General features: G+C 41.0%; 1 protein-coding gene across 30 annotated transcripts in view; it reads left to right on the top strand.

The window, feature by feature from the left end:
* Positions 1-23,493, top strand: part of LOC110834788 (kelch-like protein 10) — a 66,507-nt gene extending 43,014 nt beyond the window's left edge. For 19 of the 30 annotated variants that reach the window (XM_087357412.1, XM_087357418.1, XM_087357413.1 and 16 more), the window contains 8 exons: positions 4,055-4,242; positions 4,752-5,003; positions 7,484-7,763; positions 8,656-8,889; positions 9,682-9,851; positions 10,226-10,383; positions 10,925-11,083; positions 19,882-20,383. In XM_087357412.1, coding sequence (XP_087213538.1) covers positions 4,058-4,242; positions 4,752-5,003; positions 7,484-7,763; positions 8,656-8,889; positions 9,682-9,851; positions 10,226-10,383; positions 10,925-11,083; positions 19,882-20,375 — 1,932 coding nt within the window. In that variant the 5' untranslated portion in view covers positions 4,055-4,057 and the 3' untranslated portion in view covers positions 20,376-20,383. Of the gene's footprint in view, positions 1-2,251; positions 2,355-4,054; positions 4,243-4,751; positions 5,004-7,483; positions 7,764-8,655; positions 8,890-9,681; positions 9,852-10,225; positions 10,384-10,924; positions 11,084-11,338; positions 12,661-14,324; positions 18,758-19,881; positions 20,384-22,079 lie in introns of those variants that run through there. The other 11 variants (XM_087357425.1, XM_087357428.1, XM_087357424.1 and 8 more) reach the window with 11 other exon arrangements.
* Positions 23,494-23,539: the final 46 nt, after the last annotated feature.

Genomic DNA, 23,539 nt, shown 5'->3' on the forward strand with positions numbered 1-23,539 from the left:
CAGAGTAAATTGTGGAATATTTCAAGGTGATTCACTCTCACCATTATTATTTTGTATCATTTTATTCCCTCTTACAGAAGAGGTCAACCGAATGAATATAGGATATGAAGAACATGAGACTAAAACAAAAGTCTCACACCTGATATACATGGATGACTTAAAACTGGTATGAAAATCAGATAAAGAACTTCAGAAACAACTCCACACAGTTAGGATATTCAGTAAGGATATTGGAATGAAATTTGGACTGGACAAATGTGCAAAGGTTGTTTATAGAAAAGGAAAATTTGCTGAATCAGAAAATCTGTTAATTGATATGGACACAGAAATACAACAGCTTGAACAAGGGAAAACATACAAATACTTAGGAATTGAGGAAGGAGACGGCATACATCAACAAATGAAAGATAAACTGAAGAAGGAATATAATGGAAGATTAAGGATGACACTGAAATCTGAACTGAATGCCAGAAACAAAATCACTGCCATAAATGCGTTAGCAGTTCCAGTACTGAGGTACAGTTTTTGGAATAATTAACTGGAGAGTGGAAGAACTGAAGAAAATTGACAGAAAAACTAGGAAACTGTTGACAATTTATGGGATGCATCACCCGAAGGCGGACGCAGACAGAATTTACGTAAAGAGGACAGGCACAAATTGAAGTAACAGACAAAAGTGAAATAGTTAATATTGCAGAGTATTTGAACATAAAGCATCTGAAGGATCCATGTATTAATGTCATAAAATTACACGACGGGTCTCAAGCAATAATGAACTCAATAAATAAGACAGCGTCGAAAATCAAAGAAGAGCTAAATTCTGAAGATGAAATCAATGACACAAATGAAGGAAAACAAATTAAGACATTGATTCAAGAAAGTATAAAGAAAAAATGGGAGAACAAAATAATGCATGGACAGTATCTCCGAAGTTTGGACAGACAACTTATAAGCAAAGAAGACACGTTTCTGTGGCTAACAAGAGGAGATCTGAAAGGGGAAACTGAAAGCCAGATTATAGCAGCACAAGACCAGGCACTAAACACAAAATATTACGCAACAAAAATATTAAAAAAAGATACAGACAGCAAATGCAGATTATGTCAGCAATTTGATGAGACGACAGATCACGTTATGTCCGGATGCCCCATGCTGGCAAAAGAGCAGTATATACAACGACATGATCGTGTCTGTACTCAGTTACATTTTAACCTATGCAGGAACGCTGGGGTAAAGCTAGAAGAGACGAACTGTTATGAACACATCCCGAAGACAGTGGAGACAAGTCAAGATAGCCAAATAACTATTTTGTGGAACCAACAAGTCAGAACAGATAGAACCACCACAAATAGTAAACCATATATTATAATCAGAAACAAAAACGGAACTTGCCTCTTAACTGACATAGCAATAAGGACTGACAGGAATGTGATTAAGAAGAAAGCGGAGAAGATCTTGAAATACAAGGACCTCCTCATAGAAATACAGAGAATGTGAAAGGTTCAAGCAAAAATAATCCTAGTAATTAAAGGAGCAACAGGAACTCTCTCCAGGTCACTCGGGAAATATTTCGCTAACATCCCGGGCAAACACGACATCAGGGAACTGCAGAAGCCCGCCATTTTGTGGAACATCATACATCATCCGAAAGACGCTTTCGTAAAATAAAATTAAATAATACATGTGGCACTTGCTAAAACAATATGTATCCCGGAAATAGCTGCTGCCCTATGTACCTTACGGACAAGGCCTGTCTCGGGTACATGGGAGTACATACCCCATAAAGTGGTGAATACATGGGATATAATAATAATAATAATAAGCATTCCTGATTTTATTCGTGTGCAACAGACCTAGTCAACAGTGATTTTGCTAAAATGTTTCATCTATATCCGGTTTTTCCAACTGTGCTTTTTATTTTAAGATGCGGTTGTTAGTTTGTGTACACGGGCTGAGAATATTACAGTGGTGATTTGTTAAATAATATTTAGACGAGCTTCGGCTTTAAAATAGTTATAAGTGAGACATAAGAATAATTCTAAAAGTTTACATTTTTTCATACATCAACTCTGTTAAAGATATGTAGCGAGTTGTTAAGAATTCATTTGATTTTCATTCTGAGTATGTACGGAGTAGAATTGAAAAAATAAACTGTTAAATACTCCATTCCATTACCAAAGAAACATTCATAATTGTTACGTTATAGTTTTGGTCGGCTTTGTTTACTCTGTTGTTTATTGTAGTCAACAATCGGCCTTCGTTAGTGTGGAGAGAACTGAGCTGTGAATCGGTTGTAGATAAAGTGCGCTGTAGAAGAGATATTTTGTGCTGTTTATAATCTTTCAGAATAACAAGTACTTATCTTTTACGAATTATTAAGACATTTTGAATACTGTCCTCCACTCTATGCATTTTATTTTTAATTAAATTGTTATTGCGGGTGGACATCGAGTTGTCTCCCCCCTTGAACGAAGAGTTAGGCAAAGAGTTGCTATATTTTGTTGTTATTATCATTTTTGAACATATTTACATGCTTTCATTGATACTTATGAACAATTGTAAGAAAATTAACCTCGTATTTCTTCTTACACAATTTCAAATAATACGAGACTGACTTCTGTTAGTTTACGGCATCATTTATAGTAAAATAATGTCCTAGTAAATAATTAACAATTTAAAATTTTAAAGGGTAAGACGTGTTCAGTAGCCTAGAATCTTAATAAAAATGTATCGCATCGATACTTCACACTCTACAAAATTTTCACCTGGTGTGAACAATGAAACACGTGGCGTATTACATGACATTGCATCTGTTTTTCACATGTAGAGCTTCGCGGTTCTGTTTAGCGATTGCTAAAATCGTATTGAATCTCGATAGGCATTTCTATGACTAGCAAACAAACTGACGCCACGGAGCCAAGTCCTGCTTGAGAATCTAACAGCAGCGCATTTAATCAAATGTTTCGCTTTTAAGGAAGCCGATATTTGATTACCAAGATTACTACAGACCCCGGACCTGGACCATATCTTGAAGCATATGAAGTCAGTCCGTATCCTCAAATGCATTTACTTAGTGTCAATTTTAATATTATCATCATACCAGTATTTGGGTTTCCGAAATAATCTCTTCCTTTCGGGTTTTCCGACAGAAACGTTGGATTGCTTGTCTCTTATGTTTGTACTACATCTCATCATCCTTGATTTTATAACCTGAGAAAAAATGCCAATTATAAAGATCCACTTTGTGGAATTATACGTGTTCTCAGGTAGGACCAAATACCGGGTCTACAATTTATGAGGCTGCGGTCGTGCTTGCATTGCGTTGTCGGCCGGCGCTGTTGACGTGCTTTCTTGAGAAATTGCCGAATATTTTCTTTAAGTTCTGCAGTGTGCGGATTGTTTACATAAACTTTCTTCTTCAGCATTCCCCACAGGTAAAAATCGCACGGGTGTAAGTCTGGGGAACGCGGAGGCCACTGATCGATAACTTGTTCACCAAACACTTCTCTTAATGCTAACATCGACCGATCAGCTGTGTGAGCTGTAGCATTGTCTTGCACGAAGAAACCGTAAGTCTTTTCTTCATCGGCCATTTCTTAGAAAAAGGGTCTAACTATTAAATTTACACAACGTTCACAATTTACCCGCACACTGCAGAAGCAGTTAAAGAAAATATTCGACAATTTCCCACGAAGAACTTCGTCGAGTATTTCGAAACATGTCAACGAGATGTGAAGTCGCCTGCGAGCACAAGGAAGTCACTTTGAACATCTTTTGTGATTTAAGGTAAAAACAATTAATGTAATAACATGTATTAGTGACGAGAAATATTCGTAGTTCGCTGTTACTAGCGGCACCGAAACTGACTCGCCCGTGACTCACGCGCACAAGTCCCGCCCACGTCAACAGCGCCGGCCGACCACGCAATGCAAGCACGACCGCAGCCTCATAAATTGTAGACCCGGTATTCTTCTCAGTACCGTGTTTCCCCTCAGTCACTCTCAGCTGATGTGCACACGTGTCAGTATGAAGAAAAACCTGGACTGTTTTTCAGGAGATGGAGTTAAAGAAACATTGCAGCTGTTCTCATCATGACGGCAGGTGCATATGCACCGAAGTATTGGTCTCTCTGAATGAGTTGAGAGAGGAGAACGTTCTATGTGACGCGGTGTTGAGGTTGGAAGATGGCGGCGTTTTTCCTGTCCACAGAGTGATTCTGTCGACGTGTAGCGCATATTTCAGGTTTGTTTGATTACCGATGTAGTTGTTAACGCGTGAAATTAGGACATAAGAGGACTTCAGGACATAGCAGACGTCAATTAGAATGTGAAATTTGACATCATCTTTTGTTGCAGGAAACTGTATTTCTTACATGGCTATTTATATGTTGTGATTTGTTCATTGTGGTGAGATGTCAGGTTCTCACGGCAGTGAGTATGAATGTGGCTGGCTTATGGATTGTTGCGCCGTGAAGTCTGACAGCCTTCTTCCTACTCACCTAAAATCCTTCGATATATCGATCTATGTGTGCGTGCGTCCGTGCGCACACAACGTATGAAAAGGATTCACCGAAAATGGAAATACATTAATGACACAACAGAATTTAACAAAATTATTCATTGCTTTTTGACTACGTTAATTATTAACAGTAATAAATTAATGTTTTTCTATTACGAATTTCTGTCAGCACTTCCTAAAACTCAGACCGCGTCAAGGGAGTGTATATTAACGGCTGCTTCGTGACGTTTCAGGAACCTCTTCACCACGACACTACATGCCCACGAGCAGACTGACGTTCTCCTGCACGGAGTCAGCTCGGATATCATGGCTCAGATATTGGACTACGTTTACACAAGGAAGGTGGACATTAATTGTGGAAACGTGCGTCAGCTGCTCGTAGCGTCCGACTACTTGTGTGTGCTAGGCGTTCTTCAGCTCTGCTGTCAATTCCTCCAGAACACGATGAATCTTGGTAATTGCATCGGCATCATGCGTCTCGCAAGGTAATTGATGTTCATTAGGACGTTACTCTTCGTTACAAAATCAACTTTATTATTCCGAGACCAGTCACTTGCTGAGTCAGAGATGGGAATTTGGACTGGAAATGTGATAATGTGCTCCTTGGTTAGGGCTGTTGGTGGTTTATTATAATAAAACAGGGAAACAATTTTTCACTTTTTTCCGGTAACATGGACAATTTTCAGTTTTCTTTACTAATTTTGGGGCGCTGATTTCAAATATGACCTTTTAAAACACCCAACACGTAAGATTTTTACTTTTTCTCGTTTCCGTATACAGTACAAAGTTTAGCCTACTAGTAATGCCATTTCTATGGGTTTATTTACAAAGCTGCTGGTAGTTTTCTTCCGTTCTTTTGTTAATGCGCCTGATAAGTTTTGTTACGTGTGTGGACAGTTTATTATCAAGTCTCAGTGCCGTTCAATGACAAAAACATTCAAAACTGCATATTATTATTACTTTGGTTGTCATGTCGGTGATTCAGGACAAGAAGTGGGCCCCACACGTATGTTGTATCACATCTTATGATAACCTGATTGAATGGTTAAAAGGGAACAACCAGTGCATGCAGTTCATTGTTCCAATGATTTGGCGCGAACCTACAGGTCACCTGGAAGACTGTTATTTTTGTCTTACGAAAACTGGAGGCTTTTCCAAGAAGAAGAAAGGTAAGATAGAATATCCAAAAGTGCCATCAGCTCTTCGGCTGGTTCCACATGGTGAAAATTTACCAGTACCTAAGCTACCATCTGAATGGATGAACGTACCAGATACCGATGACGAGAACTCTGATGAGAGGGTAACTGTAGTCTCTGATCCTACATACAATCCTGAGATTCACAGTGAGCCACATCTTATTGAGCAAAATGAACTGAACGATCTAGTCCGAGATCTTGGTCTACCCAAAGAAAAAGCTTAGCTTCTAGCTTCACGATTACAGGAGTGGAATCTACTGGCTAAAGTACTGCTGTTTCCTCTGAATGAGGGACTGTAGAGCAACAGAGAGGCACTACGAAACGAAAGACTGGCCGGGAAGAAATGAATTCATTCCGGGAAAAAGTAATACCAAATTCAAGCCTTTGGTTGACCCACAAAATGTTCTCTTACTATCACTTCATATTAAACTAAGACTTATCAAAAGTTTTGTTAAAGGAATGAAAAAGGAAGGAGAAGGATTCAAATATCTGATGGGAATTATTCCGAATCTTAGTGATGCAAAATTGAAAGAAGGAATTTTTGTCGGGCCTCAGATCAGAAAACTGTTGGACGATGGAAATTTTGAAACCAGACTTTCTGCTAAAGAACTCGCAGCCTGGAAATCTTTTGTATCTGTGATGAAAGGTTTCCTTGGAAAGCGAAAGGAAGAAAACTACCAGCTTTTAGTGGAGAATCTTTTGCAAAATTACAAGAATTTGGGATGTAGAATGTAATTGAAAATACATTTTCCTCATTCACACCTGGACTTCTTCCCAAGGAACTCGGGCGACGTAAGTGATGAACAAGCGGAGAGATTCCACCAAGATATTCGAACTATGGAAGAACGCTACCAGGGGAGGTGAGACCCAGCTCTGATGGGAGACTATTGCTGGTTTTTGCAGAAGGAAGACACTACACTGCACAAAAGAAGGAAAAACAATAAAATTTCACTTAAATATTTTAAAAATAATTTATTATTTGTTTTCAACTATATTTTTATTGTCTCACTACTCAACCCAGATGAATAGATTAAGGATTAAACTTTGTAAATAAACCAATAAAAGTGACATTAGTAGTAGGCTAAACTTTGTACTGTATACGGAAACTAGAAAAAGTAAAATTTATCGTATCAAAAAAATCTTACTTGTTAGGTCTTTTTCAAGGTCATATTTGAAATAAGCGCCCCAAAATTAGCAAGGCACACTGAAAATTGTCTATGTTACCGGAAAAAATTGTTGCCCCATGTTATTATTATTGTTGTTGGTGTGTTTACAAGTGAAAAGTTCTGTGTTGTGTACTGATGTTTCCATCATCTTTGAGACAAGGCAATGACTGATTTCATCAAGTAAAACGTTAATGACTACTTGCAGCAGGGTTATAATTGTCTCGGTCTCCTCCCGAATTCCTTTCTTTCGTTGTGGCTGGCTCTGCATGACTCTCATACATCAAATTCCCGCCATAAGTTTCTTCCCCTACCCATGCGAACAACAAAATTTTACCAAATGCCGACCTCCTAAGGTTAATTCCGGCTCTGCCTGGGGACCCTCATAGTCGTTAACTTCCCTCTTCCCCCCCAGTTAAATGAAGGGTCTGTCACTACTTCGTCTCCACGTTCTCTTTCGTCTGGGTTTCAAAGGGTTTTTGGTAAAGGATGGCGGCGAAATTCTGTGGTGTGCAGACACTACAGAATCTAGTTCTAGCTGCAGTGTTTCACTTAGTCGAGATTTCGAAGGAACTCATGAGCCCGTTCTTATTCTCGCTGCCGCAGGTGTCACTCTTGCGCCGGCCTTGAATCTCACGCTCGCCGCTTCGTTTCGCGCCACTTCGCTCATTTGTCTCAGCAGAGCGAGGAACTGCTGGAAATGTCAGTAGAGGAGCTGCAGGCGATTATCGGGGCGGATAATCTGAACGTCAAGGACGAGAAACTTGTGTGGGACTGCATACTCCGGTGGATCGACCACGACACAGAAAACAGAAAAGGACACATCGCAGAGCTCATGAAGAACGTCAGGCTGGGACTACTCGACAAAGCTTTCTTTCTCGAAAAAGTCAGTGGAACCCAATAAACACAAATGATTACATGCAGGGAAAGCACACAAGTCCAAATCCACTTTCAGACGCGTTCGTAATTAATAACTGCGTTTGCTGGCTTCATCATCTGTCAATCCGCCCGTCCTTCTGCATGTAACAATTCGAGAACATCTGAACAGAATGTCTATTCTTTGTTTCCTATGAATTTTAATAGAATGGTTGACATTTGAATTTTTGTTAGAATCTTACAACTATAACTGGAAATTTGCATAAGGATCTAATTGCTTTCATGCTCGGTTACCTTGGTTTCTTAGTTATCGGTTAAATACCGTCGCTTCTTTTACAAACAATAGGCCCATATAATTGCTTACCTACTCATTTATGCATATGTATAATATATATGCACACGTGTTAATGTGTGTATGTGCATGTATTGTTCAAAAAGACTAATTATTCATCGTTTTACCTTTTATTCACAGTAGAAATATTTTTTCATAACTTTCGTCACACACTACATAGTTTTGACGATGAATCAAAGTTATCAACTCAAGACGATCGAAGTAAGCAGTTCGCATGGGGTCTCTCCCATAAATAAATAAATAAATATAATTTTTTTGAATGCAACTCAAAATACAGATCTTACTGAAGTCTGTCTGTATCTTGCAATTGAAATGTTTTTCAATTGAATTCCGTAAGATCGATTTTAACATTGTTTTCCCTACTCTCTGTAACCTGTACACTAGTGAGAGCGACATTACCTAAAACAAGAAATTTCTTCTTCTGTGTAAGCCATAATCGTTTTCGGTGGGTTTTCGCAACCAAAACCGTGTTCGTCATTAATGAAATCTCTAAAGATTCACACTCTCTTTTCTTAAACGTTTATAAGGTTTACATTGCGCTGTTAAACAGATAAGACATCATCCATATGTGAGGGAAAATGAGTCATGCAGACCCGTTATCTACGAGATGCTGCACGACTCAGATACGATCTTGGCCAACGACGGGGAATTTCTGACTCCAAGGTTTGCCATCCCGCGAATCCCTCATGACATTCTCTTTGTTATTGGAGGGTGGGATTCCACTGGAGAAAATATCGTCAATTGTATTGAAACATACAGCACGCGGGCAGACCGATGGCTTAAGGTGAGTTTCACACAACTGATCCTTGTTAAATAATGTCTGAATGAAAAGAAATTTTCCTCTTTGCTTATTTCTGCCACTTAATTCGTTTTATTATTTCATCACAAGTATTTTTTTGCGTTAATTTATTTATTTCCGTTGCAGTGAAACGTTTCTCTAAATGGGTTACAGGCACGAGAATTAAACTGAATAAATAAATAAAATAAACATTTCTCGTATGTGAAGCACGTGTTCAATTTGGAGTCTAATTTTTTTCTCCAAATACAACATTTACTATAATCGTCCTACATGAAACGTTATAACAACTTGTCTGGTGAGTTTGGACCTTAAACGAAATTATTGTTGTCCTTCATTGTTATTTTCAATTTTAAAAAATTACGTAAGTACTGAGGAGCGAGAATGCTGGTTATTTGGGTAGTACCGCCGTGTGAATTGGTACGTAATTTCATTGTTTCCGAGGAACGTACTGCCTCCAGCTTCGCGTTGTTAAAGCCCCCGTCACCAACCGCTGTCTTCACCACCGTGAAAGCCTCATATATCAAATGTATACGCTATCAGCTACTCACAGACTTCAAGAAAACATCAGCCACAATTTCACCGTTGCTTTGCATTAATTTCTCACAACTTTTCTGGCGTCCGTAGGCCGGGCCAGCCAGCACGGTGTAACAATATTCGTCCACTGTAGGGGGCTTTACCTCTGCTCCCTTGGTTGTCCAGAATCTTAGGTAAAAACTTAACCAAGAGTGGACCTTACGAACAAAAGAATTATATGCTCGTATTATGTCGTTGTTGTAGATGCAGGAAAACGACCCGACCGGACCGCGAGTCGCCCATGGCACGGCGGTAGTCGGATTTAACATTTACGTCATCGGTGGTTTTGATGGCAGCGACAACTTGTGTTCAGTCCGATGCTTCAACGCTGTTACGAAGACATGGCACGAGGCGGCACCTATGAATGACCGGAGGTAAGACACAACTCAGAGACTAACGAATTCCGTCCTCCTTGAAAAGCTGATAGTTGTTTTGCTAGTCAAGAATTATGTGTGTGCAATGGCTATAACCTGTACCGCTCACAAACAGGAGCATTTAGTACAGTGCAATTAAGTGCACTTGCACCAATGTTGGTCTTCGTAAAAACCCGAATAGAAGCCAGTTACTAATTTCGTTCTAAGTTTCTCCAGATTTTAGGTAAATAAGATTTTCTTGCTAACTCATTTGAATTACGATTCAGCAATAAAGAGTGCAGAGTGAGGTTCTGCGAAAGAGAATGTATTTGTGTGAGCAATAAATGAGCTTCAAAGTCAGAGGAGCATGAAGTGTAGCACTTACTTCGTTTCAGAAGCCTCGTCAGTGTGGCAGTGCTCGGGGGTCAGGTGTACGTTGCTGGCGGCTGTCGACTTAAAACGGCCGAGCGATACGACCACAGGACGAACCAGTGGTCGATGATCGCTTCTATGAACACGAAGCGATCCGACGCAAGTGCGACCGCACTCAAAGGTAAAGCGAATCTCGTGAAACAGAATGTGAGGCTATCAGAACTGAGAGGTAGAGTCCAGTTACACCTGCGGGTGATAGAGCGCAGTAAGACCCAATAACAGACCAAGAGGAACTATTTTGTAGAATTAGATCGAAGTCTTGAACGTATTTTCTGCAATGAACAACGTTTCAAATATAATTCTGATCGGAAGTGAGAAGTTGGCGACAGAACGGAGCACAGAACAATTGACTGTCGTACACACTTTATGTTGTTTATGTTGCATTTTTATCCTTCTCTTTTCACCCAATAAAATCATTTCCTTTGACAGGCTAATTACTTTAATTACATTGTTATGTTTAGAGTACACAGCATAGAATAAAAGAAACAAATGAACAGCGGAAGCGATTTACTTACAGTTGCTAAGACATTAAATGCAGAATCTTTGCACAATCACAACTACAAATTGTTCCACATTTGCACTACGTACGGATCGGTACATTTACTCAGCCCATCTCAAATATATGATACCATTTGTGTCATATAGCTGGTCTCTCTTTACAGATAAAATCTACGTCGTTGGTGGAAACAGCGGCCAACAATATTTGGCCTCAGCAGAGGTGTACGACCCACAGACGAACCTGTGGACTAACATTTCCCCGATGTCTGCAACTCGCAGCGGCCTGTCTTGCGTCGCCTACCACGGCAGAGTGTACGCCGTAGGTAAGAATTTGCAACTTTGTCGAGTAATACTCGTTTCTCTTTCTTTTACGCAATTTGCTGTTTTGTAATATTTGCCTAGTTTACTTACAAGACTAGCGACTTTGTGAGCAGTATTTTTCTTCTGTTTTTACGGAATTAGTTTGTCAAAATTTTTAACCTCTTATGTGATTTATATATCGCGGTTTCGGTTAGTGTCTCCACAAGCTCACTAACAACAAAAACAACACACAATCCTTTCTTGTATTTCTATTATAGTGTACTTTACTGTACCGCCAAGGTGGTCTAGCGGTTAGAATGCTGGCCTTGTAATCCTGGGGTCTCAGGTTCGATTCCCGGCGGTTCCCGAATTTATAACTTGTGTTGGGCAAGGCCGAGGTCTAGGCAACACGGAGTTTTCCTCCGGGGGCTTCCCCGGTTTCTCCGTGACATCCCAACAATTACTCCATTCACACACAGAAGAAGGCAATGGCAAGCCACTTCTAGATCATCTGCCAAGAACGTATATGAACAGGTCCCAGTCCGAGAAGAGAAAAGGATGGAAGGATCCTGTTCATATGGACCTGTCGTCAGACAGAACACTAAATAATAATAATAGTGCCTCAGTAGTCACGTATTTTGTTAAGTGTGGGAGAGAAATTTCAATTATCCCGTGCGCTGTGGCAACACTGGCCCCGCCTCACCACAAAGCCCGTGATTTTAAGCCGTTTCTTAGAATTCCTTGCTCCTTAATTGAAACTTTATATAACAAATTACGTTTTCAACAGGACGGTCTTGTTGTAATGGCGTGCTGCATAAATGAACTACAGAACTGTGATTTGCGTGTTTCATAAATTCCATTGTTCACTAATCGAGCTATAAGGAAGATAAAGTGTGCTCCATCATAGACATTTTATTCTTAATTTTGTTGCCGTTATAAACATGAACATTGCAAAAACGAGTGAATTTATCTCGGTTTTCACTCATGTGGCTTTACACATTTTTGTTTCGTTGATTCATTCATTACTTTGACCGAATTTCATATTTTAGGAGCATAAAACCTTATGACGACGTTGGCTGAGTGTGTAGCACGCATGGAATATACGAGAAATGCGAAGTTTTAACCAGAAAACCTGAAGAGAAGAGACTACGTAAATATGAGGATAATATTAAAAGTGATTTTAGAAAATAATAACTTACGTCAGAACGGTCGAATGATGGGATGTTGTGAACATGGTAATGAACATTCTGGTTCCATTGAACGCCAGAAAATCCTTGATCAGTTGAGGGAGTAATAATTTAGCGGCAGGGGCCCTGCTGAATGAACTTGGATCACGTTTCGTTCGGCAGCTCAATTTATATTCTGTGACCTAATACAGAGCATTTGTACATGCAGGAGGATTTTGTAGTATGTTATGCCCTACGAGCAGTGGCGAGAAATACGACCCAGAAACAGACACGTGGACCCAGATCTCCGAAATGTCTAATCGACGTGGCAATTTTGCGGCTGAAGTGATTGACGACACCATCTTTGCCGTTGGTGGTTCCATTGACAAAAACATTTGCCACGTGGAGTGTTTCGACGACAGGAGAAATGAATGGTTTGTTTATTTGTTAGTTTAGTATCTTTCCACAAACAATAACTTGCAAAGCACAAATAAGTGATTTGATCGAGGTGACCAGTCCTATGGAGTCTTTGGCCTTGTAGGCTCTTAGACATTTTTCGACGTTTCGGAGGCGATTGCTGCTTCCATCATCACGGCTGTAAGTAAGCCGCACTCAAAAAGTGGATGGGAGTTGTGTGTTGCAGTGAGAGCGAGCAGGACAATGTTTTGATGAAGTTCAGTCATTGAATCCAAGCTGCAGATGGCTGAGTAATGCTAAGCAGACGTAAAAAATGACTGTACTAATAAGAAGCTCATAGACGAAGTTTCCTTGATCAGGAATACTCTCTGGAGTCTCAACACTTCAATGCCGTCATACTAATCACGATATTTGGTCACTTGCAGTCTCACATTTAACAGCATTTCATATCCATATCGAGTTCTTTATAGTTGATCGGAGTTCATCTGAAAATGGCTGACTTCTGTGGTGTTACGCCACGTTGTCCTGTGACACCTGATGATGGAGGCAGTAAGCATCCCCTCACTACTAGGCGCAACACCACAGAAGACAGAAATCTTCAAACAAAGTTCACTTGCTTTAGGTTGTTGTTGTTGTTGTTGTTGTTACGTTGCACAGTTCTTCTCCAGAAACATTTTCTATTGAACGAAAAATTACTTTTCAAACTAAATTGTTATATGAGGGCAATTTTTTTATGAACACATATGGAAATATGTGCCATTAGATCCTACCGACACAGTTCATAGTAACCTGTATTTAGGTGGGAGGATAATATTAAAACACATACTAAAATACGGTCTGGATCAGAATTTGGACCGGTGGCGGTCCCTTGTGACACCGTAATGAACCTACGCTTTCCACAAAAGGCGGGTAATTTTATGACTAGCTGGCCGTACAATTATCAGCTGTTTAAGAATGTCTCTGCGTAGAGCCACATCTGGCCCCAACAGAATGTGTGAGCGACGGTAACGGCTTAATGAAATACACCGAACGTGGCTAGCCCAGACAGGACATAACATTTCACAGTCTTAGCCTATCCCTCAGATCGTGATGTAAAGACATGCGTTGCCTGTTGGCCCGGCTCCTGTGTTTGTGAGAGTAAACTAAGGACCTCGTGGGAATTTTTCCGTCAGCTCGTTTCATCTCTCGAACAAATTGGATGGTTTTCATGAAGTATGGTACAGGATGTTGGGGGAACATTCGTTGGTGGCTAACTGGGGAAAACCCAGAACGTTTAAGTAGCAGGCTTTGACTTCCCTTCCACCGAAATCCAGAGCAACCCCATCAAAAGTCGAAGACATTTTAGGTAAACACAGACGAGGAGTCCCAAAGACAACACGTTCATAATTATTCCACACCACAGTCGCTGACATCTTAGAACCGCAAAAACATATTTTGGCAGAAAATGGTTAAATTTCTGTACGTAATAGCAGTGGCATTCGTTATACGTAGGCAACGTAAATTTAAAACAAAAATATTTAAGGATGAATATAAAGGTCTTGATAAGTTTTCTTTGTCATGAAGGGCCTATATATTTTCTGTGGCTCTGTCCTACATGTGTGACGAAATTGCTTTTGAGCTTTAAATAATGTATAATCTTGTAAGATAAGATTTCTGTCTTCTGGGTTGTTGCGCTGTATAGCATGGTAGATGAATAACCCTGATGACGGAGGCAGTATGACATCCGAAACGTTGGTTAACATCGACCAGACTACACAGCGCAACAACCCAGAAGACAGAAATCTTCATACTAAGAATCGCCCTGATGATGGAGGCAGTATGACCTCTGAAACGTTGGTTAACATCGACCAGACTACACAGCGGAACAACCCAGAAGACAGAAGTCTTCATACTCATCGCCCTGATGACGGAGGCAGTATGACCTCTGAAACGTTGGTTAACATCGACCAGACTACACATCGCAACAACCCAGAAGACAGAAATCTTCATGTATACGCTTGCTGATTTTAACTGTTAATTTTTCACAAACTTCAGGTACGGGGTTTCAAACATGAATGTACACAGAACAGCGCTGTCAGCCTGTGTAGTCAAGGATCTTCCGAATGCAGGCGACTACGTCTAAAAAACACAAGATCTGTTACTGGAGGAAGAATTTCGAAAATGTTTGCTGCTCTGACAGTTGAAGGGAACCAACAAGACGACTGAGAATAAGAGCTGGAGGAAATGCGAGACCTCAACGACGATTACCCCGAATGAGGCATAAATAAACTTTATGAGGACGAAAGCCAGGTTCACCATGACATTGATGATAGTAGCTTATAGTGGGCGTGAGGCGACATCAGCAGAGTGGTGAGGAAGACGCCAAGCTGTAAATAAAATATAGTATGGTTCTAAGAATAAAATACAGAATGTCCATAAAAAACCTTTACAACTTCAAGACTTGATAAAAAAATTAATGATTCAAGATAACTGGATGGGGTTTGTTGTTTGTTAAACAGCGTCTCTCAAAGTTTCATGCACATAAGTCAGTACATCTCTACATTTGCACCTTTAGTTGCACGTAGCACATCAAGCCGGTACTCGATTTCCCTCCGTGTTCGTTGAAGAATCTCTGCATTAATAGTTGCAGTGGCTTCCACAATCCTTTGCTTCATTTTGTCGATGTTGGGAACCTGTGTTCGGTACACAAGTTTCTTAACATAACCCTAAAGGAAAAAATCCAGCGGGGTAATGTCGGGCGAACGAGGTGGCCACGGTATTGGACCATCTCTCCCAATCCACCTATCAGGAAACTGTTCGTTAAGGTAACCACGAACCGCCAACCCCCAGTGGGATGGTGCTCCATCCTGCTGGAAGATGACATGTTGTTGAATGTCCTCCAATTGTGGGACAGCAAATTACATTCAGCTACCACAGACCCATCTTAAACGTAACTAATTCAAGTTAAATAAACAATGTCTTAATCAAACTTTACTCAATTGTAAAGCGGGTATAAAGGAAATATTTAGAATAAAGCCAATATATAAACTTCCTTTCCGTATAGACGTATTTACGTCAAATTCTCCGGAACCGTGGTTCCACTGGCAACTTTTTTATTTAGTGTTGAAGTTGTAAATTTTTTTTTATGTACACCCTGTATTACTCCTCAGTGTTTTATGTGCAATACGTCTTACTAGAACTATATTATAATATTTTAAACAATCCCTGTTTATTCCGAGAATCGTATAAAACCCATTAATGCACTTGGAGGATTAAATGAGAGTTGCTGATTTTTAAAGCTGGTAGTACATGCAATTGCTACAGGGCTTTAAGAAATCAAAATTCTCTAAAGTAACCAGAGTGACCTTGACTCGTGTAACATATTGACTTTGGTTGAACTGACGAAGACACAGTTTTGTTACTCCACATCGAGTTATCAAGGGATGTCCTAATGATTGGGCCGGTCGGGATTGAAATAGACACAATATATAATCCGTCTGATTTCCAGCATTGTTATTTTAGCCCTGACGATGGAGACAGTACGCTTCTTCGAAACTTTGGCATCTGCCGGCCAGTCCACACGGCGTCAGAGCCCGAAAGATCACCATCAACTTCGTCACTGCCGTCGGAAGCTGCAGCAAACAGTGACGTCAGTTCTTGTTTATACGTTCTTCACGGTCTGTTAAGATCAAGGGCATGGGGTCTCAGGTAGAGCAGACGTAATGGCAGTGACCAGCGTTTCGGAGAAACATACTGTGTCCATCTTCAGGACCGAGGCATCCATCCACAAGTCCACACGACGTTACTACTCAGGAGACCAACATCGACAACTCACCAAATTGTTGATCTTTTCCTCTGCAGAAAATATACGTTGTTCATTCACACGGCTTTGCCAGAATAATTGTCAGGCTTTTACATGTAAGATAGAGATGGTACAGAAATGGACCCTTATTAGGGCAACTTTCTCTTTTCGTGTCCTTTCCCAGCATCTGGCGAGGATGTGGCTGCCTTGCTGTCACCCGTTGTTTGATTCATTCCCCACTGGTCCACTGAAGGTTCTGCCTTCATTTCAACACGATTCTTGGGGCCCATGACTCTGACCGTAGCATTTCTTTTCTGTTGTATTTGTCTTCTGGCTCTAATCCTCGTCCTGATGATGGAGACAACAGGTACCTCTGAAACGTTGGTGAAGTTCTACCAGACTACACTGCGTTGCAGCCCAGATAAAGTCATCAATGAATGTCCTGTTTGAGGAGGAAATGCGCTGATTTTAATAAAGTGAAAGGAACTTTTGTTCTGTAATAAAAATTAAAAGTCTAAAAATTCTGAGCTGTGACGCCGTGATGACTTGTGGGTAAATACGAAAGTTTCGGAGGATTAAACTGCCTCCGTCTTGAGGGTTAAAACTGGACTGTGTTTTCCTCCGAAAAATCGGTAGACGCATGCAAGTCAACATGACGTCACGTCCCAGAAGACCGGTGGCGACATCTTCAGTGCCGTTGAGGTGCACAGATCTCGTGCAAGAACTTTCATTGCTACATGTTTATTTTCTATTTCTGTGGCATAAGTTAGGACAAAGTTGCATACTATAAGAAAGTAAGTGTAAGGATTAAACATTGAAAATTAAGTTGAGCTCCTCAATGTGCAGTTTCCTTCCACCTCCCGTCGCCTCGTTATTGTTTAATGCCACGAATGTATCCAATTGCTTTTGTCTGTGGATGTCATCACTGAAACCAACGGCCGCTGCAGTGATGTCCTCAGAAGCACAAAATGACTTCTGCAAATTTTACTTCTGTTTCCTCCCACTGTACGAAACGTCTGAGGCACGTCAAGGCAGCTTCCCAAATGTTATGTGTGCAGGTATGACAACCAGTCCTGAGTTTAGTTCCCAACAGACAGACTAGAGCTGAACATTTGACATTCGTTCCGGTTTATATGCTGAGAAGGTCGCCTGATGCAGGGTTTTGCATTTGACACTGCCTTCTTAATCATTTATTGTAACTTATATTCAGCTTAGTTAGTATAGTGATTAGCTACGGACTGCACGAACGGGGTTCGATCTGTGACAGGAGCAGAGGATTCTTCCAGCAGCCTCTGCGTCCAGACCGACTCTGGGGCCCACCCGGCCTCATGTCATGTTGTCAACATCGTAAAGTGGTTCAATGTTTGCAGTATTTGTTTTTGTGCTAGCAATTTGTATTACTTTGCGTTTTATTAATGAAAAAAAATTATTTGAGTCCTTGTCTTTATAAATTTTATGAAAAAGGGAAAATTGGGGTCTGAAAGTAGGGCAAGAATGGACGAATAAATAAATACCAGGCTGCATTTACGAGAGACAAATTTCTGTGCCTTGTTCGCCAAGAAACATTCTCTGTAGCCAAGGAATAAAACATTCGTCCACATTTTGAAGCAAAACATCCCACGATTTATCGAAGCTGAATGTCGGTGAAAGACAGATTAAAGATTTTCACGGCTGTGAGTCGGAAGATGAATGTCTTCTGGGTTGTAGAGCCGCGTAGTGCGGTAGAAGTTTACTGACGTTTCAGAGGCCCTTGCCGCCTCCGTTATCAGGGTGATGAGCCCACATACACTTTCAAGTTATGCAGGTCTGGTCTACGCCTTAGAAGCTTCGTAAATTTGTGTTCCGTGGTTCTTGTTGGCCTTAAAGCTGATTGGTTGTGACATATTAGTGTTTTATTTGCTTTTAAAAGAACGTGTCATTATAATTTGAACTGTTCACAAATATTATTAATGCGATCAGATGAAGGAAGGTCAGATGGGCTGAGCATGTAGCAGGCATGGGATATATGAAATGTGTGCAAAACGAAAACCTGGAAGATCAAGACGTAGATGTTGGGATATATAAATGAATACTAAGGAAGTGTACGTGAACCATTAGAGGACCCTTGGGAACTTGTAATTTTTTACTTTCTGTAGCCTCCAATAACCGTTTGCTTCTTTAAATTAAATTAAAATATAAGGATGGTCAAAGTTTTCTTCACTGTTAGAGGCTAGCCTTTAGGTTAATAGTTGCAGCTGTGAAAGTCGTTGTTAGAGACGAGAATTTATAATGTAGCATTTGTAATTTGAGATAGTACAGACGTCATTGGATTATATTACTTCTTTATCCAACTACTTTGGCCAGAATTATTTTTGGCTCCCTTGATTTCAGTAATCCTAGATCAAAGAATTCCAACAACGGTGTCCAGCAGCGTTTTCCAATGCGCGTGCGTGATGCTGCCTTTATTGCTATCTGAAATCCAATCTGTCACACTGTCCTAGTTTCCGCTTACCAGTTAAAATCCATTGAAGTTGCAGGCGTTCTCCCACAGATGACACGCAAAACGCTCTGTTATTGCTCAGATTTAATTTCACAAATCAAAGTAGAGCCGACAGCAACACGTGCAACGGTCCATTAAAATAGGAAGATGATTTTCATTCTACGCATCTGAGCTCCAGCTATTGCTTGATTGCCATAATCAAAAATCTTTATCAGTTATAAACAAAACAGTACTGTAGGAAACGGGGCTATCTGGCGTCCATTTTCTTACCTTTGTCCGGACAACGGGACTTCACCCTCAAAAACGGGACAATCCCGTTAAAAAAGGGACGTTTGGTCACCCTATGCTGGCCTACCCGTTGCCCGGGCGGTACCGAAACACGTAGATTCAAAGAACTCAGTTAATCTCCTTACTACATCTTCTCTGTTATGAGTCTCACTTATTTCTCAGCTGGTTACTCGTAATCTCTTATATGCTTTTCATGGAGCATGTTATAACCTTCCTAAATGACGATTTTGGAAGAAATTATGACGACGGATTCACAGTGAATAGGTATTTATTGAGAAACTAGCACACACTGAAGTGTATTTTCCATTTTCCCATAATGAACTGGATAATTTTTGTAATACTAGATCAACGCGCTCCTTTCGGAGCGCTTTCTCTAATCTGATATTTTAGTTCTTTACGTCGCTGTTCAGAGGCCAACTGTTCTTGGTCAGTCAACTTTCTACATCCAACCCCACCCTTACAAATCTTCGATGTATGATTCGATAGAGACGTATTGTTTTGTTAAAATACGAGGCGCGTCCTCAAAGTAAGTTTCCCACTCGTCCCACAGCTAGCAAACCTTATATTGCGCGAAGCGACTGTGCGTACGTGATAGAGCAATGACGTAGCATGGCGCATGCACTAACGGCACCTCCCGCGTTCTCACAGTAGCATCGTTGCAGCTGTTGAAGATGGAGGTTCTTATTCCAGCTCCCGCCGACTGTGAAGTGCGGTCAGTGATAACGCTAGGCCGCACACGGCTCGACGGACAGCAAGTCTCCTGCAGGAGTTCAGCTGGGAGGTGTTTAATCATTGACCCTACAGCCCGGACCTCGCTCCCAGTGAGTTCCATCTTTTCCTACACCTCAAGAAATTCCTGTCCGGTCAGCGTCAGCGTTTTGAGAATGACAGAGAGGCGGAGATGGTTGTCACACAGTGGTTCCAATCCCAGGCGGCAGACTTCTACGACACAGGTATTCAAAAGTTGGTCCCACGGTATGACAAATGTCTCAATTCCGGTGGCGAATATGTTGAAAAATAGCTGGACACTTGCTGTATCTGTTGCAATAAATATTTCCATGAAATTGTGTTTTGTTTCTGTAAACGGCCCCAGGGAAACTTACTTTGAGGACGCGCCTCGTACTATGAGTAATAACGAAAGGGGATTGTTGAAGGCAATATACCAACACAACAATAAAGAGTAAACAAATGACGTAACGTTTTTTATTCTATGATTTCAAATAAGAAAAGTGTGACACTTTTACATTTGTCGATAAATTTTCTAGATTTCGTAATGTGATTATCGTCGAAGATAAGCCATTCATCGTTATAACGTCGCCATGCTTTAAAATGTCCGTCGTTTCCAGTACCGTTTAGTCTACAAATTCCAACCGCACTTTCCAATATTTTCCTTACATAAATTGTTTGTCTTGTCTCATTCTCATTATTTCAAATGTGCGTACTCCATTTATAGTCAATCTATTTATTTCCAAAATCATGTACTTTTGACGGTCACCAACAACAATTTCCTTCGTTCCACATACGTAGTGTTGTTGACATTCCGTACACGTTCCGTACAGATCTGTTTGTGTTTGATAGTCCAATAAGTTACTTTTACATGTTTAACATGTTCTACTCTTTCACTTTTAATTTCGTCAAGATTCATTTCAAGTTGTTGCTTTCGTTCGTTTCGTTTAATGTCATCTGTTCTCTTGTCTGTCATGCTCTGTTCGTTCAATATTTCTGCATAGACAACGTTTTTAATGAGATTATTTTCTCGTCCCTTTTTTAGATAAACAAATATACAATTGTCATTGTTTCTTATGATATCTCCGCAAATCTTTTCGACTAAATCGTCCGTACAAACCATGTTTTCAGGCACTTCTACCATGTCGTCATGGTCGTTGAGGCGTCCTTCGCCGAGGTCAAGTAAGAACTTAGTCCATTTTATAGCCTGAGGTGTGGCACGCATGTTTTCAGACAATGACGTGACCTTAAAGTTTTTCACAAAGGCGAATATTTTATTGTTGAATGTAATGTTGACGTTTTGTTTGAATTACGTAAGACAGGTAAAATCTGTCTAAAGTCTCCACCGAGCAACATAACTTTACCTCCGACGTGTGAAGTCTCGCAAAGTTCTGTCGAGTATATCCATACAATACCGTTGTGCCATTGGTGTTTCGTCCCAAATAAATACGTCTGTGTCTATCAATTCTTTTCCTCTGTTATCCGTTCGAATGTACAGTTTAAATTTGCACCATCGCGCACGCATCTGACGGCAGTGCGCCTGGCAGTGGCACGGTATTCACTGGTACATTGCAGCGGAGAGTGTGGACTAGGCGCTGAGAAGGCAGCGAAAGACTAGTCTCCGAGGAGCTAGAGGCTTCTGTCTGCGCAAAACAAGCCAAGTTTGCGAACTAGATAAATGTGCAAATAAACCTTTAATTCGATGTTCGTGGTGCAAATTGAATACGTGCTTCAAACATTCTATTGTTCTTCGCATTTCTGTCACAATTATAGTGCATAATTTTGTACATTTAGTACGCGTTCTGCGAGCTCTGTTTGATACCTAATATAAAATATCATAGAGAAGTACCCGTCAAAAATGACGGGAAAATTTAAGTAGTACTTAAAACGTATTTTTATTGAAAAGTTTAACATCGCCCTGATGACGGAGGCAGTATGACCTCTGAAACGTTGGTTAACATCGACCAGACTACACAGCGCAATAACCCAGAAGACAGAAATCTTCAAGTCTAACAAAGCCTCATATAAAAATTAAAATCATTATCTATCTGCTTAATTGAAGAATATAGTACGATTTAATGTAGTAAAACATGTGATTTCCTGCGTTGTGTATTAGTACATGTACATAGTCGACCGTGGACGAGTGAAGTCTTTTGTTTCAGTGCACTGTTTTCACGAAGCACCGTATATAACATCTTCTTATTGGGTCTCGGGTTCGATTCTCGGCGGTGCCCGAATTTATAACTTGTGTTGGGCAAGGCCGTGGTCTAGGCAACACGGGGTTTTCCTCCGGGGGCTTCCCCGGTTTCTCCGTGGCATCCCAACAATTACTCCATTCACACACAGAAGAAATCAATGGCAAACCACTTCTGGATCATCTGCCAAGAACGTATATGAACAGGTCCCAGTCCGAGAAGAGAAAAGGATGGAAGGATCCTGTTCATATGGACCTGTCGTCAGACAGAACACTAAATAAATAAATAGAAGGTTCCTATGTACGCACTTATTCATTAAACTACGCGTACTGTGCTAACTCGACTTGGCGGGACGGTGTGGGAATGTCGTTGACATACAGACTGAAGAGCACAGGGGAGACGAGTCCGCCCTGCGTAACTCGGCCCGCATGGCACGACGTGTGGACGTGGCCGACTGGAAGGACGTTTCGAATGTACGGCACGCAAGATAGGATGAGATGTTTTTCACCAGGTAGGACGGTTAGCTTGTAGAGGAGGCCTTCGATCCAAACCGCGTCGAAGGCTTTGGTCACGTTCAGGAAAACTGCGCCAGTTAGCCGCCTCTCGTCAAAGTTCCTGTTGACCCTTCCAACGAGGCAGGCCATCTGTGTCTGAGTCGAAACCCAAACTGCTCGTCACACAGCAGCCCAAGTCCGTTTACCTCGTGTAGGACCCTAGTCAATAGGATCCTCTCACAGAGCTTGCCGACCGTGTCAAGAAGATTGATGGGTCTGCTGGAAAAGGGCACCGTGGGGTCCTTCCCCGGTTTCAGTACGGACACCACGCAAGAGTGTTTCCATGCCGAGGGGAAGTGCTGCCTGCGGAGGACCGCGTTGAACACTTTCGTGAGAAAGGTTATCGCACGCCATGGAAGATGTCTCAGGACCCTGTTCGGTATACCGTTGGGGCCCGGAGCCTTGGTAACCTTCAGTCACTTCATGGCCTGAAGGACCTCCGAGGGACTGGTTAATTTCGGTTCACTTGCGGGGGCATACTCATATGCTCGTAAGCCTAGTTAACCATGTCAATAACAGCCGGGACCAACGGGTCGTCCACCGGCTGAATCTGGACCTCAAGCTTGTCGGCCAGGTCTTCCGGTTTATCGGAGTCTGAGGATGGAATAATATAATAAAAATACGAAGGACTCTTTTTCATGGAATTAGTATTAAAAACAGCATCCGCCCTTGAAGTGATTTTAGAAGTGTATGAACTACAAGACAGACTGACTGACACGTACCTTGCTGGAAGCTTCATAGTCCAACAGTACCAAGGGAATGACTATGATTATGATTATGATACATTTACATATGTTTATAAAATGATGTTCCTGGCTTGTCGCAGATATGAGAACTTTGTCTTTGTCACAATGCCTTCTGTTTCCTTCTGAG

Source organism: Zootermopsis nevadensis, unplaced genomic scaffold (assembly GCF_977971745.1).
Source record: "Zootermopsis nevadensis isolate Lab colony 2312 unplaced genomic scaffold, Znev_1.0 Znev_ptg000028l, whole genome shotgun sequence".
Taxonomy (NCBI): Eukaryota; Metazoa; Arthropoda; class Insecta; order Blattodea; family Termopsidae; genus Zootermopsis; species Zootermopsis nevadensis.